Raw genomic sequence first — 15,574 nt, forward strand, 5'->3', positions numbered from 1 at the left:
TGGTCATTAACTTGGAGCTCTATTTTACCTGCTGGATGCTGGCAAATGATTCAGGTATGTTTTTGTTGCTTATTTATTTTCTTAAAAGTCCGTGGGGATTTCTTCCATTTAATGGCCAATGACTGGATCCAAGCCATGACAAAATTTTCACCAGTCTAAAATATCCCTCTTTGATAAATTTTTCTCTGTTTTATATTGGATGATCAATGTCTTAGCTATACAGCCCTGCATGAGTGGTCAACACAGAATCATGAGCACCATGCAAGTGTTTTTCGGTAGCTCTTGCCTGGCACCTGGCTTCTCAATGTCTGTTTTCTTCCCAGAAGAAGCAACTGCCGATATGGAGGTGCTTGTTTTTTCTAGCATCTCTTAGCTCACTGACAATATTCTACACTAGACGTAATATTGTTAAGATGATGAAGCATCTGGGAAGCATGTCCTTGAAAAGCGGTCTAAGCAACTTGGAAACTTGTCTTGGAAAACAGAACTCTAAGGCAAAACAGAACTCTAAGGGACTCTATGAATTCCTTTAAAATATTTTAAGGATCAAGGCAGTAATGCCAGAAGCATAATTCCTCGTCCAGGGAAGGCAGGCCTTAATAATCTTAGTAGCACTCTGAGTGCCCAGCCAAGTTTTAGATGGATAGATAGGTGAATGGATCTACACCATTAACATACTGCAGAACTTTCTAACAATCAGAACTTTCCAATAATACAATGGTCTACTTCTTAATTGAGTGACTTCTTCCATAATAGAAAGGTTCATGAAGAGGTTGGATGACTATTATAATAGAAATAAGAGGTAGACATTTCTGCACTGGGGGCAAAGTTGGACTAGTTACTATCTATAGGTTCTTGGAAAGCAGTGGTCCCTGGCAACACTCATGGGGCACAAAGCCAAACTTTAGAGACACATTTTGACTTGTTACCGTAGCATAATCTCTTCTATCCTAACTAACACATAGTCTTTGGTTTTAGTTTTGGATAGGAATTTAATATCCCATGTGGCCTAAGATAAGTTAATTAACTTTTCTGGCCTTGATTTGCTTATTATAATAATTGAGGGCTTAAATAAAATAATTTCCAAAGTTGCATTTACTCAAAAATGACATAACGTGATTCTGTGAATCAAGGAAATTCTCTGGGGAAGTGGTGGTATTAGCCCTCACAAATGTGCAGGTGTAGCTATTTGGGTCAATAACCTATCACCCAATATGGGCAGAGGATTGTTTTTCTAGAAGCTGTCTTTGGAGATTTCAGTTAGAAATGACATCATGCCACAACATTTTTTTGAGAGAGTCAATACCCAGAACTATCTTGAAATGTTACAAAATCTTACTATTGTACCCAGGGTAATTAACATGGAAAATTTCCTTTATCTATGGGAGGAGAATGATAAATACCAATTATTGATTTTTTTCTATCCAGGTACTCCACAAACATTATCACACCAAGTACCCTACCCTCCTATGTATCTACCTATGTATGTATGTATGTGTGTATGTATGTATCTATCTATCTGTATAATCCCAGGAGTTGATGATATTATTTTCCCAGCTAAACAGTTTCTCCCAGTTTCTGAAGAAACTGAGGCTTTCAGAAAATAAAATACCTTCCCAACCAATTAGCAGTGCTAGGATCGAATCCCAGGTTTGTCTGAGTCCAAATCCTAAATTCTTAATCTCTAAAATACTTCTGGGTAGTTTATATGGGGAAAACTTTGTAAGTACAGTACTGCAGATTTAGTCCCGTCCTCTTTTATACATGGATAAATTAACCTCTTCTACCAATTTCACTCTGTGTCTTTCAATTTTCGTCACATATTGACTTTACCAAAATTATTTCTTTAATCTTTTTTAAAGTTCCTCTTCAGTTTCAAGAAGTTTCTCTGTAGGTTTTCTCTTTATTGCTCTTTTTTTTCACATTTGTCTTCCCACTCTATTACTTCATATATAATATACATATGTGATCGTCTCTTACTCTGTCTATAATTTTAAGTTTCCAGTTCCAAATAACAAGCAAAGCAGTACTAAATTATAAGTTGTGTGGGTTTCTATCACTGTGTGAAAGGCATGTTATTTTGTATTTTTACCTTTCACTACAAAAAATTAAGCAGCACAGATTGAACTATTCCTAATCAAAACACTACCTGTTCTTTCATATCTATTTTTTGCATCTTTTCTGACACACTCTTGACATTCTTTTCCTAATGCCATTAACCTTGACTCTGTTCCCTACCTGCTTTATAAGAATGTACAGTACAGACTCTTGGCCAGCTAGAACATTCTCAGTATAAAATATCTGAATGAAAATAATTTTTAAAATGTATAAAAGGTAATTCTTGCCATAATATAATATTAAGAATACAAATAGTTATCTCATTACTCAATAAATCTCAAATCACAATGGTAATAACATCAAAATAATACCAAGAAAACAGTAAAATAAGATGGCAGACAAAAAATACTTCATTTAATCTAACTTTGAAAGGTTTAAATCCCCTAAGGGCTCAATACTTTGCCTACAAGTCCTTACAAACTTTGATTAAGAGGAACTTTTCCTCGCAAAACAGCGATTTTATAGCATTTTGTTTGTAGTGTACATTGTGGTAATCTCTCCAACAGTTCTTCCACCTCATTTCCTTGTGTTGCTGCCAGTAAGCACAACTCTACAGAGGTGGCCCATCATTGTTTAACCCAATTAGAGTAATTTCATTTTTCTTGACATGGTGGATCCCATAGCAAATGGACTGGATCAACAACGAACATGTGACACAATTAAGGTCAATGAGACCTAAGGACAAGTTAACTGAAGAATTCTGGGGGAGACACTTCTAGTCCTTCTCAGAAAAAGAAAAAGTTTTCAGAGGCCAAAAATTTCTAATTTGGGATGCTGTGGACGTGAACACTAGAACAGTTCTAGCCATTCTGCCCCATGAGGGAAAGCCAGCCTCAGAATAAAGCTGATCCCACACAAAGCAAATAGAAACATACCAAGTCTGGAGCTTGTTCTGAGATGCATTTTCCACTTATGTGAGCCAATCAAGCCTATTTCTTGTTTAAATCAGTTTGGATTGGTTTTTGTATTACTTGAAACACACATAATGAGCCCTAATTGATATGTCAGTCCTTTTGTTTCTTAATTTACCTATTTTTCTAATAATGCACAAATATATCCATGTATTATTGTAATCAAATCTCAAGTCAGATAATTTAGATCATATCTCAATATCAGATACTTTAGAAAAAAGGAACTTACAGGGCTGTTTTAGGAAACTAATAATATTGAACTTTGGGAGTCAAAGAAACCTTGAGAGATTATGTGAAAGGTCTTTGAAATACATAAATCATACCAATAACAAAAGATAACCATTTCTCCTGAATTCTAATACATTGCAACAGTGTTATCAAATCCTTGGTTCACTTGTATTATTTTTATTTATTGTTAATCCAAGCTCTCTTCATTAAGCCCCTAGTGACTGACTTGATATGTAAAACTCTCCAATGGCATTTTCTGCCTGATGAATCAAGTCAAACAATGCTGTGTAACTCTCAAGACCTTTCATAATCTGGGTTCCCTCTGCTCTCCCTACTCTACCTACATATGTCAGCACTTGCCCACTTGCACCTGCAGCTGCAGACTCTTCACAGCTTTGCTGCTCCTCTCCTCTCCCTCTACATATATTCCATCTTAGTTTTTGCATCTGTGCTTTTTGGTCAGGCCCTTCCCCATCCCCTCCAAGAATGGAACTCTTCTCTATACACAAGCTCTACCACAGGATTTGGTTCTTTGGCCCTGATTATACTTTATTGTGTATTCACCTCTAACGCTTCAGTTTTCTCTGTGATTAGGTTGTCAGATCCTTGAGAACAAGGGTTGAGATTTATTTCTATTATAACCCCCCTAAAGCTTCAAATACTGTGTAGCAGAGTAGATATTAAATGAGTATGTACTTGATTAATTAACCATATTTTTACTATTTGTCTTACAGACTCTGTTGCATGCATCTAGAAAAAGATTTTAAATGGCTGGATTGCCCTAGGGCTGCCAGATTTAGTAAATAAAAGTATAAAATGCCCAGTTAAATTTTAATTTCAAAGAAATAACAAACTGTTTTGTGTTTTAGTATAAGTATACCCAATGCAATATTTGGGATAGAATTATACTGAAAAATGGCCTGTGTTTTAGTTTAAAAGTTAAACTCTACTGGATGTCCTTTATTTCATCTGGCAATTCTAGATTGACCTGACCTAAAAAAAACAAAACTTTGTGCTTAATTTCTTAAATTAGAGCTAAATGCCACATTTATGAATTGCTTAACTTTATATAGTCTTACTAATCAAGTCCTATAGTACATGAAGTTCTCTGCATTGTTTCATCTAGCAGCAACACATAGATTGAGCATCCATTATGTGAAGGTCACCATGTATCCTCCTGTACAGGGAGGCAAGGATGAAGAATGAAAGATTCATCTAAGATGAATAAGATCTTTCCCTCTACCCTCAAGTAGTTCATAGCCTGGTGGAAGCCACAGCCCATTTCAGTCCAGCCTCCACTTATGTGCAATCTGGATGTTAATCCATATGGCCAAAATGTTTTAGGTCTGATTCAGCCCTCCTGGGCAAAGATTCAAGATGACACCATACACACAGGTGTTCAAAAATGAAGGATATTGGTTTTGAAGTACACATTAAATAGTTCCTGTCTCTGAAGTGTTATATAAACACTGTAATCCATTATCCTAAATGAAAACAATCATTCAAAAATCCTTTTGATCAGAGCATTTTACTCTGCTTTTGATATTAACTTAGTTTTTATGATGGGACATTTTTTTTTCTGGTTCTTGGATATGTAACATGCATTTTTTTTTAGCATAAGCAATGGAAATGTATTGCATGATATTTCCCCCCTCTTAGCCATTAAGTTCTTCACGGGTGAATGCCATTCCAGCTACTTAACCTGAGTCACTTATTTAGGTGAACAATAGGATCCAATGATTTAGATTTTGAACCTTCTGCTGTGTGGCCTTAGTCTGCTGTAACTAATCTCTCCAGTGTTTTCTGGTCATAGGAGACATTTTCTTTGCATAGCACAAGATCATAATGGCAGTGCGTATGTATGTGTGTGTAAAGTTTGACATTAGTTAAAAAATTTTAGCTACACTATGTGTATAAGTTGTATGCCATATAAATTCAGTGATGTTTGTAATAACCAAAAATTTCAAATTCTAGAAATAACAGAATGTTTTTCATAATAGTATACTTGACTCTTTGTGTGTGTGTGTGTGTGTGTATGTAAAAGCATTTCTTAGACTTGTAACATAATTCAAGGCTTTAAAACAATGTCACCTTAACATACAACATACAAATTTTCAGTTCTGGAATAAAGAGTACCATATTTTCCCTTTCTTTTCTAAACATAAGCTATTGATCTCAACCTACCAACCTGTTATTTTCTTGGAGATCATCTTCAGTTAAAATAAAAAGGCATATTACATAAAATGATGATTTCAATGGAGTTCAATTGGTTATTGGCATATTACATGAAGTTGCAAATGGAGTCACATTAAAAGGTAATGAGAATATTGGGAAAAGTTATATTAATTTGAATGATTTGTCAATTACCTAGATAGAAGGCTGTAGTTAGCATTATCATTATGTCAAGTCTCTGGAGTTATGAAATACTCATTTGAAGTACATATTTTAGGTTATCAAAAATTACCTTTGGTAGCTCTTCAATTTGATTGGCATCTAGGTAAAGTTCCTCTAATGTCCGTTCAAAGTTAAAGACCTCCTTTGGCACCTGCTGAAGGCTGCAGTGGGAGTAATCTAAAACTGAGATGATTTCTTCTTCACCTCGGAAACATCGGCATGGCACCAGACGGCCGATGATTTTCCGCTTGGTGGTCATCTCCAGGCACTGCACTAGAGAAAAACAGAAAAAAAAACCAACTGCTTAACTACCTGCCTTTGGAAGGCATTCTTATAATATTTAAAGCTTAGAAATTTACTTATGTTGTATATTTTATAATTATATAATGCCTTAAAGAAGTTTACATAAGACATGCACATGCAATAGATCATTTAATCCTTAAACAGCTCTCCAAGGTATGTAAAGACATGTTCTTATTCCCATTTAACAAATAAAGAAATGGATTCAGAAAGGGTCAGAATCCCATAATCACACAGTTTTGGAATGGCAGAACTGGGCCAGAATACAATCCTGACTTAGCACAATGCTTACATTCACACTTGAAACATGGAACTATAATATGTTTTTTTTAAAATTTTATACAAATTGCAGTGAAGAACAGAAACCTCCAGAATTTGTTGGAGAAAAACACATTTCTCTCATTTCTGCAAAATAGTCAAGTTTTACCCATAAGGTTTATGATATCCTCTTTTTGACTCAAATTTATTCCATTAATCAATAATTATTTATTGGGCTTCCCTGGTGGCGCAGTGGTTGAGAGTCTGCCTGCCGATGCAGGGGACACGGGTTCGTGTCCCGGTCCAGGAAGATCCCACATGCTGTGGAGCGGCTGGGCCCGTGAGCCATGGCTGCTGAGCCTGCGCGTCCTGAGCCTGTGCTCCGCAATGGGAGAGGCCACAACAGTGAGAGGCCCACGTACAGCAAAAAAAAAAAATAAAATAAAAATAATAATTTATTAAATAACTAATATGTTCCAAGCATTGAACTAGGTACTGGGGATAGAGATGAACTGAACAAAGCTCCTATTGGAGATACAGTTATTCACTTCAGAATAAGAATCTGTCCCTATGGATCCTTTTATTTTAATGGGAGAGAACAATCATGGCAGAAATTTCTGACATCCTGGCATGTCTTTCTCTAGGTTAAAATGACCAAATGTCATGAAATCTTGTACAAAATTGATATCATGGCATCTATAACACTTTATTAAAGTTACTGTTTTTCATGTCATTCTTTCCCTAGACTGCAAGGCTATTGAGGGTAGTAACTGTGTTTTGTTCATTTTTACATTTGTATTGGTTCTTGACATATAGTAGATATTCAATAACAAATGTAAAATGAACAAATCAGTTCATGAATGAATAGATGGATACATTTGGGACTCTCTCCCCAACCACCAACAGATACTGATAATTTGCTTGAAAAATTTCTCATTCTAACTAAAATGTCACTATCTCTGTGAATGTCTCCCCAGGATAAATGAATAGTGTCTTCCTCTGAGCTCCCAGGGCACTAATCACATTGCTTCCTAATTATGTGTACTATTTCCTTGTGTACTGGGTGAGTTCTTGAAGGAGAGGATCTTGTCTTATTCATCTTTGAATTCACAATAACAGTACACAGTTTGCCATCTGCAGAAATAGTACTGAATGAGCATCAATTTGAAACTCGCATTTTATTCATTGATTTGTTTTTACTTATCAGCATAAACTTATTTCCGAAACAGAAAGTAGTGATAGTTCACAAAAATAATATAGCATTTTGTTTTGAAATGGCTTAGATTAAATCAAATTTGGAGGCAAATGAATACAATATGCTTGAGAGATGTTGAAAGTGCAGCCCAAAGCCATTTTTATTCCTCCTTTTACTTATGAAATTAATAAAATTATATTTTGGGACAGGTTCATGAGTCAGCTCTTATAGAAGTTTATAAGAACATGGTAATCTTTAGAAGGTTTAACTAAAAACATTAAAAAAGATGGTCTTTCCTCTCCATTACTTTCTATCTCTTGAACTCCTACACTTCTCATTTCTGGGAGCTTGAATCACAAGGTTTTGTAACTTTTATTTTACTCGACTTTCCTTGAAAGCCCTGATTGTAGGTTGATCTCTACATGGGATCTAGCACATATCAAGCAGCCAGTAAATGCATCTAGTAAATATATGACATATATTAGGTACCTAGTTCATATTTGTTGAGGTTATTGCAGTTGTAAAGGTAAGTGATGATGGCTCAGGCTATGATAGTGGCAGTGAGGATGGGGAGAAGTGATAGACTGGAAAGGTATTTAAGAAGCAGAATCCAAAGTGTGGGTAATGGATTAGATGAGAGGTGGAAGGGGTGCTGTGGAGAGAGGGAGAAGTCTTGAAAAATTCCCAGGTTTTTAATTTATCACTAGTAGCCACGTTGACTACCCAGCTGTGATGCCGTCAAGCTGACTCAAGGTGTGTATCCTGTCTGTCTCTATGACTCACAGGTGAGGAATCAATTGTTCATATTTTGGTTTTGCCCAGTTCCTTGCACTCACCCTTTTGTGCTGAACCTTGTAGCTATTTCTTGATACCCATCTGTTGCTGCAATTGCAAATTTTTTATTATGAAGAGAAAAAAGAGAATATCCAGGCCTGGACCTGAACCATTTGGCCAGAGAATCCACTGTCCACTAAGACTTTTGCAATTTAATTCACTTAGGACTGCTTTCCCTTTTGTTGATCAAAAATGTAGGCTCTTCTGGTCCTCTTTTCAGTCCCTTGTCTCATTCTTACAATGTGCTGAGCTTTCCCCCTGACCCAACTTCTCTTTCCTTCAATCCCACTAAACTCTGAAATTGTGCCTTATGTTATGATCAATAACTTCATTGATCCTCTCCACTGAAGGCTTCCTCCCCTTCATAGTCTCAACTAAAACATGGTTCACTTATAGCCTTTAAAAGTGGAGCATGCTGATTTTCTCATACCTTAAACACACTTCAATGTTGGAAAGTGGAATTGATATCCTCCCTTGCTCTCTAAAAATTATTAATCTTCTCTCATCCTAAAAAATGTCCTGCTCCTCTGATGGCCTCATTACCTGGTAGTAACATCTTTCTACTCTTTTTCATATCATTCATTACCACCTCTAGAACCCATTGATGACTTTGGTATCTGATTCATGGACTATCTCTCAATCGGAACTCCCTCCATTCCTGATTTATGCTCCCTACACATTATAGCTTTCAACTTTTTTTCCATCTTAAATTTCTAAGTAACTTGATTGTAGTGCTACTCCATTAATTTTTCCCTTGCAGATATCTAGGTAGTTTACCTTTCTTCTAACAAAGTTTCAATGAACTTCTAACCAACCAAAATATATATAGCAATTTTGTTTTAAATTAATAGTACTTATTTTATTATAGCTATAAATATCACTGTAATTCAGTCACATTTTATTTCTTCTGCATCTTATTCTTTAAAAATTGCTTTTTTTTCTTTGTTTGGTTTGTCTATGTGTCTTTTTTTTTAATTTAATTAATTAATTAATTTATCTATTTTTGACTGTGTTGGGTCTTCATTTCTGTGCGAGGGCTTTCTCTAGTTGCGGCGAGTGGGGGCCACTCTTCATCACAGTGCGTGGGCCTCTCACTGTCGCAGGCTCTCTTGCGGAGCACAAGCTCCAGACACGCAGGCTCAGTAGCTGTGGCTCACAGGCCTAGTTGCTCCACGGCATGTGGGATCTTCCCAGACCAGGGCTCGAACCTGTGTCCCCTGCATTGGCAGGCAGACTCTCAACCACTGCGCCACCAGGGAAGCCCTATGTGTCTTTCATTAATTCAATTTCCTATCTCCTCTTCTCTTGATATAGTGAAAAACGTGTAATCTGTCTTATTTCCCCCTGGAATAATCTTTTAGGAGCTCTATATCTTCCTGCTTCAGTCTGGAGTGGTCACTTTACTTTTCTAGACCTGATATGTGTGTGTGTGTGTGTGTGTGTGAGATCCTGGAATTTCTCTTCACTGTCATTCTGTGAATTTTATATTTCCTTCCGTTTTATTCCTACTTCCTGAACCCCATGTCTTTTCTTTCTAGACTTATTGGACTATAACATCCAATGGTGAAATATAACATCAAGTAACTTACTGAGAAAGAATCTACAGTAGGAACATTTTTGAGAGCTCTGCATATACAAACATGATTTCATTTCACCCACAAACAATTGAAAGTTTGGCTGGATATATACTTCTAGGTCAGAAATAATTTTCTTTATAAATTCGAAGGCATTTTTAAAGTATTATTTTCTAGCTTTTAAGGTTGCTGTCAGGAAATCCAGCTCTATTACTATTCAAAATCCTGTTTTACGCCCACCTTCCCCTCTCCCAAAATATTTTAGAACTTTTATTCTTAGTCTTCTGAAATTTCATGACAATGTACTTTGATGTGCTTTTATCCATTGTACTGGGTACTAAATGGGCCCTTTCACGTTGGAAGCATTTATTGTTAAATTATGTTAAATTTTCTGTTATTATTTAATTGATGATTTCCTCCTCCTCTTCATTGTTTCTATTTTCTTTTCCTGTAATCCTGATTAGCTGAATGTAGGAAATGTCTAGTAATTTAATTATTTTTTCTCTTGTAATTTCCATGTCTTTGTTTTTTTATTTTATTTTCTGGAAGATTTTCTCAACTTCATCTTCTAAATACATCTCCTGTATTATCTTTTATTAGATAACATATTTTTATTGTCCAAAAATTAGTTGTTGCTTCCTAAATGCATGTTCCTTTTTAACAGTATCATGATTGTATTTCAGGGTGCTATATCATTTCCTTTCTCTAAGAAGATATTAGCTATAGACTTTTTTTTTTGCCTTTTCCCCCTGCTCCTTGCATTTTTTTCTGAATTCCATTTTCTGTTTGTTGCGTTTCATCTTTATTTTTCATGATAGGGGTCTTCCACAAATATCTGGTGATCCCTGGCTGTCCTTCAATATTGAAGAGTGACTCTCTAAAGAACTAATTGGAAGCTTTGTATGCATAATAGGTATCACTGCAGGATGATTGGCAGCAAGCCAAAGAATATTCTGGTCTTCAGACTGAGGTATAGCTATGAAACAGGAGGGAAGGAGGCAGGGCACAACCTTTAAAAGAATGACATAGCCATAGTACATGATGAAAACTAGTGAGAACCAACTAGGTACAAGATGGCGGAAGATTCAACTTCCAGTGGACCTTGAGCATAATTACTCACACATTGTAATACATTAGCATGCTAAATGACACTCCCACAGGTGCCATGACAGTTTCAAGGCTGACCATAAAAGGCCAAAAAGTGGGTGGTAGCCGAATTCCTGGAAATCTCTGCCCATTCCCCAAAATAATTGGAATAATCCTCCCACTCATTAGCCTCTGAAATATGCAGCCCATAAAAACTAACCATGCCATATTTCGAGGCCTCTTGCCTCTTGCCTTCCAAGATTGCTCACACTCTGTCTGTGGAGTGTGTTTCTATCTAAATAAATCTGATTCTTACCTATCACTTCGTCTCTGAATTCTTTGGTGATGAAGAAAGACCTTAAATTCACTGGGAAGAGCTATGCAGTTTTGTAAATAAGGATTTAAGTCGATTTTTCTATTTTCAGTACTAAGTCTCCTCAGTTCTTTGTCTGGTACCTGTTGTTTCCAAGACTCTAAGGAGGACTATGAAGCAAATCAATTTCTACATCCCTTTGTGGGTGCTTTATAATGTAACTGACAATGTACTTTTTATATACGTGAATATAAACTACATCTTCTTTCCCTGTCTTCTTAAAATTTGTTGAAATCTCTTATCTCCTAGTGTCTTCTTTTCAATTTTCTCTCTCCTTGTGAGTATATGCATTTTAAAATTTCTTTTAGTTTAGTGCAATTTTGGTTGTAAGTATAAGTCAATAAGGAAGGTGGGAGATTAACTTTCATGTTTAAAAGAAAGTTTTCCTTTAAGCCCTTTTATACTTTTAATCCCTTCTTACTTGACCTATTAGGAGCATTGGACAGAGAATTATATTTTTCTTTCAGAAACACTCTCTTCCTTTGGCTCCCCTGACTTCACAATCTTCTGACATTTATCCTTCCACTTTGGTTCCTCAGTTTCAATCTTTTAAGAAGATCCATCTTCTCTACCAAATATTGACATTTATAGTATTAGAGAGTTATTCCTTGGCTAGGCTTGTTGCCCTTCTAATTGTACGCTCTCTCCCTTTCAATCTTTACAGCCTCACTCACCTTGCCCAACTCTTTTCATTTAACTTTGATGAGTGATAGCTATAAATCTTTTCAAATTTCTACTCAAATTTATTTCCCTCATCAATTCCACTTTGTGTTTTATGAGCATCTCAAACATAACATGTTAAAAATTGAAGTGATGCTCTTCAAAGGTATGGAGTCCATCATCGTAGTCAAGACCTTGGACACTGAAGCCAACTCCCTGGCTGTGTGACTCTCAGCACATATTTAACCTCTATCAATTTAGTCATCTCTAAGATAACAGAGTACATAGCAAGCTCATAGAATTGTGTCTTCAAGTTTTAAGCATTCACTAAGTGTTGGCAATTACTGTTCTGCCCAAACCTCCTCCTCCTCCTCCTGTGCTCTCAGTCTCAGTGAATGGCAATACAGTTCACCTAGTTTCTCAAGATGGAAAGCTTGGCAATGTTCTTGACTCCTCTCATTCCCTCACTTCCCACATCCAACAATCACCAAGTCCTAATCCTTCAATAGCCTAAACATATCCTGATTCAGGTCTGTTTTTATTAATTTCAACTGCCTAACAACATAGTTCAAACTATTTTCTCTTGCATATGTACCTGTCTCTCTATTGTTCTCCCATCATAGTGAACCTGGGGTGACCTTTAAAAACACAAACATTATTATGTCACCTTCTTGTTTCAAATACTTCAATGATTCCTCTCTGCCCTCCAGACAGTCTCAAGTCTTTATTGTGGCTTAAAATAATGCTACTCTGGCCTGACAGCTATCTTCCACACTCACACCCAGCTCTCTGTGCAGCCTGGCCAGGTACCACGCTTATTGTTTTCTTTGCTCTTCTTATTCATGGCTTCTTTTGCATTTCTAGGACTACATGATCTTTCTTCTACTAGGGCCTTCAGAAATAGGGCTGCCTTTGCACAGGGTACATTTCCTTGCTCTTTAAAAAAAATAGATTAGAAGGGAAAGTAGCCTCTCTTTATTCAATATGTTCCAACTCTGTATGTCCTCATCTCTATATGTTTCAATTATATGCTGCCATACCCTTTGATCACATTTTAATTACATATTCAAATCAATCTTGTTCACTAGATTGAAACTTCTGTGAGGACAGGGACCATGTCTAGCCTTTAAACACTGTATATTTCCAGTAACTTTAGTATCTAGTTCAGAGTAGATACTTTAAAAACATTAACTGTATTAATAAATGAATATGGTAAATAAAGATGATTATAATGACTTTTATTTGTATAGTCCTTGCAAAATTTCAAAACAATTTACAATTTATCACCTTTTTTCTTGATGAATAAGCATTCATATATTATTTTCTGTATTTCACTAATAAACTAATTAAGGTTTAGTGAGTCTGTAATGTGCATAAGGTCACACACAGAGTGATTAGTAGAATTGAGGTTAGATCTCATTTTTCTTGACCCCAAAGTTATCATTTTTTCCCATTAGCAGACCCTGCATTACATTTACAGTGATACACATAGATCAGCATATGAGAATTTATCAAACATGAGTTTACTAGTTGTTCTATACCAAACACACACACACACACACACACACACTCACACTTGATAGTTATTTACACATAAACTACTTCATAGGTGCAAACAGAATGATGGGGTAGCAGTGAGGGAAATAACATTGTTCTTTTATCTGGTGATAAGAGTTTAAACATTTTTTTGCATGTCAAAAGTATGAAAATACAGTAGGGTAGAATAAGTAGAGCATAACATACAAGAAAGCACATAAATGTTACATACATAATATATAGAAGCAACTTTTGCTTTTTCCTGAAACATAACCATTTCCCAGTATACCGTAGAAGCATGTGGCTTCACATCTAGTGTATGGACTTTGACTCAGAAGCAACCAGACTTCCTGTTTTACTACTATCTTTAGCAAACACCCAAAAGAGGAATTCTTAGATTTTCAGTTTTTCAAAGGTATTTAAAAAGGCAAGAGGAAAACAAGTTTTCATCTCTTCCTGTTAAAGTCCTTCCAATAAATTCCTTAAGTCAAAGATAAGAGTATTATCTTTTTTGGATTCTCACTGCATGGATTCTCTTCTCTCTTGAATCATGTATATATATATATATATATATATATATATATATATATATATATATATATATCTGAATTGAATAGCTAAAGAGATTTTTCTTTTTCTATAGCCACAGCATACAGTCAACAGTCTCCCTATCAACACTCTCCTTGAGTCAAATGTATTTAAGTAGCAGGGCTCGCTAACATGGCCTAACATAGGTGAAACAGCAAAAAGACTTATCTTGCTACAGTCATCAGGTCCTTCTCTATTCATAATTTAAACCAAGGAGAATTTCAATCACTTGAGAATTATGCCTACAGTAGTTGACCCAAGCAATAAGAATATATGTATCAAAACACCTGATTTCTAGTACCACTGCATTCTCTAGGATTTTAGACCCATGTATGCCAATGTTACCCTTGCCTAATATTTCATCCCTGGAAAGTTAAAGGGATAAGGGAAAGTTCAATCTTTCCAAGATTTCTTGTGATAAATACTCTGGCTGTCCTCATTAGTTGGCACAGTCTTACATTTTTCAAATGACAAATGTTTCCAATTTATTCACTGAGAAACCCTTTGCTTCACTAAATGTGCCACAGGGATATGGAAACCTGCCAAACTCTCTCCATGTCCTACTTCAAGAAACATCTTTAAAACCATTACCTAATCTGAAGTAGTCTCTAAAACTCCCTTATCAAGACAACATACATGGTGATTCTTGGACTTCAAGTGGAGCATCTGAGGTTTGTTTGTTTTTTGATTGTTGAAATGTTCACATTTCAAAACTACTCATATTTCATGGGTTTGTTTTCATCTTATCATTACAATATCTGAAAGCCTGAAATTGTTATCCATAATTTGATTTGATATTATTACAAGGAAACCAGTTTGTCTTCACGAAGATCAATGGACTGTTATTAGGATAAACACATTAGTGGTCTTTAATGCTGATATTATCACATCAGCAATCAAAATAAGAAATCAAGAAGGAAAGCATGGTGTCTGGTACCAAGAAAAAGCTTTTCTAATAGTTCTAATTCTGCCTTTAGACAAGTGAGTTCTTTTAAGAATAGCAATGTTTCCATTCTCCTTCCTCACATATTTCCCAGGAATTTTCATCCACTGACTTCAGAAAGTCTCTTTCTATGAATGATTCCTAATATAAACCATCATCCCTGATTTAGTTTCTAACTGCTTGATGAGCCACCTATCTTTAAATAAAACTCAACTTGTCTAAAGGAGAACGTGAAAAATATTTACTAAGTTCCTACTCTGTACCAGACACTGTGCTTTCCCTCTTGATTTCTTGCTTTGATTAGTTGTGGTTTTTTTTTTTCTTTTTAAGATGTTGGAGGTAGGAGTTTATTAATTAATTTATTTATTTTTGCTGTGTTGGGTCTTCATTTCTGTGCGAGGGCTTTCTCTAGTTGTGGCAAGCGGGGGCCACTCTTCATCGCGGTGCGCGGGCCTCTCACTATCGCAGCCTCTCTTGTTGTGGAGCACAGGCTCCAGACGCGCAGGCTCAGTAGTTGTGGCTCACGGGCCTAGTTGCTCCGCGGCATGTGGGATCTTCCCAGACCAGGGCTCGAAC

At 36.0% G+C, this 15,574-nt stretch overlaps 1 protein-coding gene across 3 annotated transcripts in view; it reads right to left on the reverse strand.

The window, feature by feature from the left end:
• The window catches only part of LRRC7 (leucine rich repeat containing 7), a gene marked incomplete at both ends in the record, with an annotated part of 381,292 nt that overhangs the window by 298,472 nt on the left and 67,246 nt on the right, over nt 1–15,574 (reverse strand). For all 3 annotated transcript variants that reach the window (XM_082833990.1, XM_082833989.1, XM_082833988.1), the window contains one exon: nt 5,722–5,924. In XM_082833990.1, coding sequence (XP_082690116.1) covers nt 5,722–5,924 — 203 coding nt within the window. The remainder of the gene's footprint in view (nt 1–5,721; nt 5,925–15,574) is intronic.

This window comes from Leucopleurus acutus (assembly GCF_964270905.1).
Source record: "Leucopleurus acutus genome assembly, chromosome: 2".
NCBI lineage: Eukaryota > Metazoa > Chordata > Mammalia > Artiodactyla > Delphinidae > Leucopleurus > Leucopleurus acutus.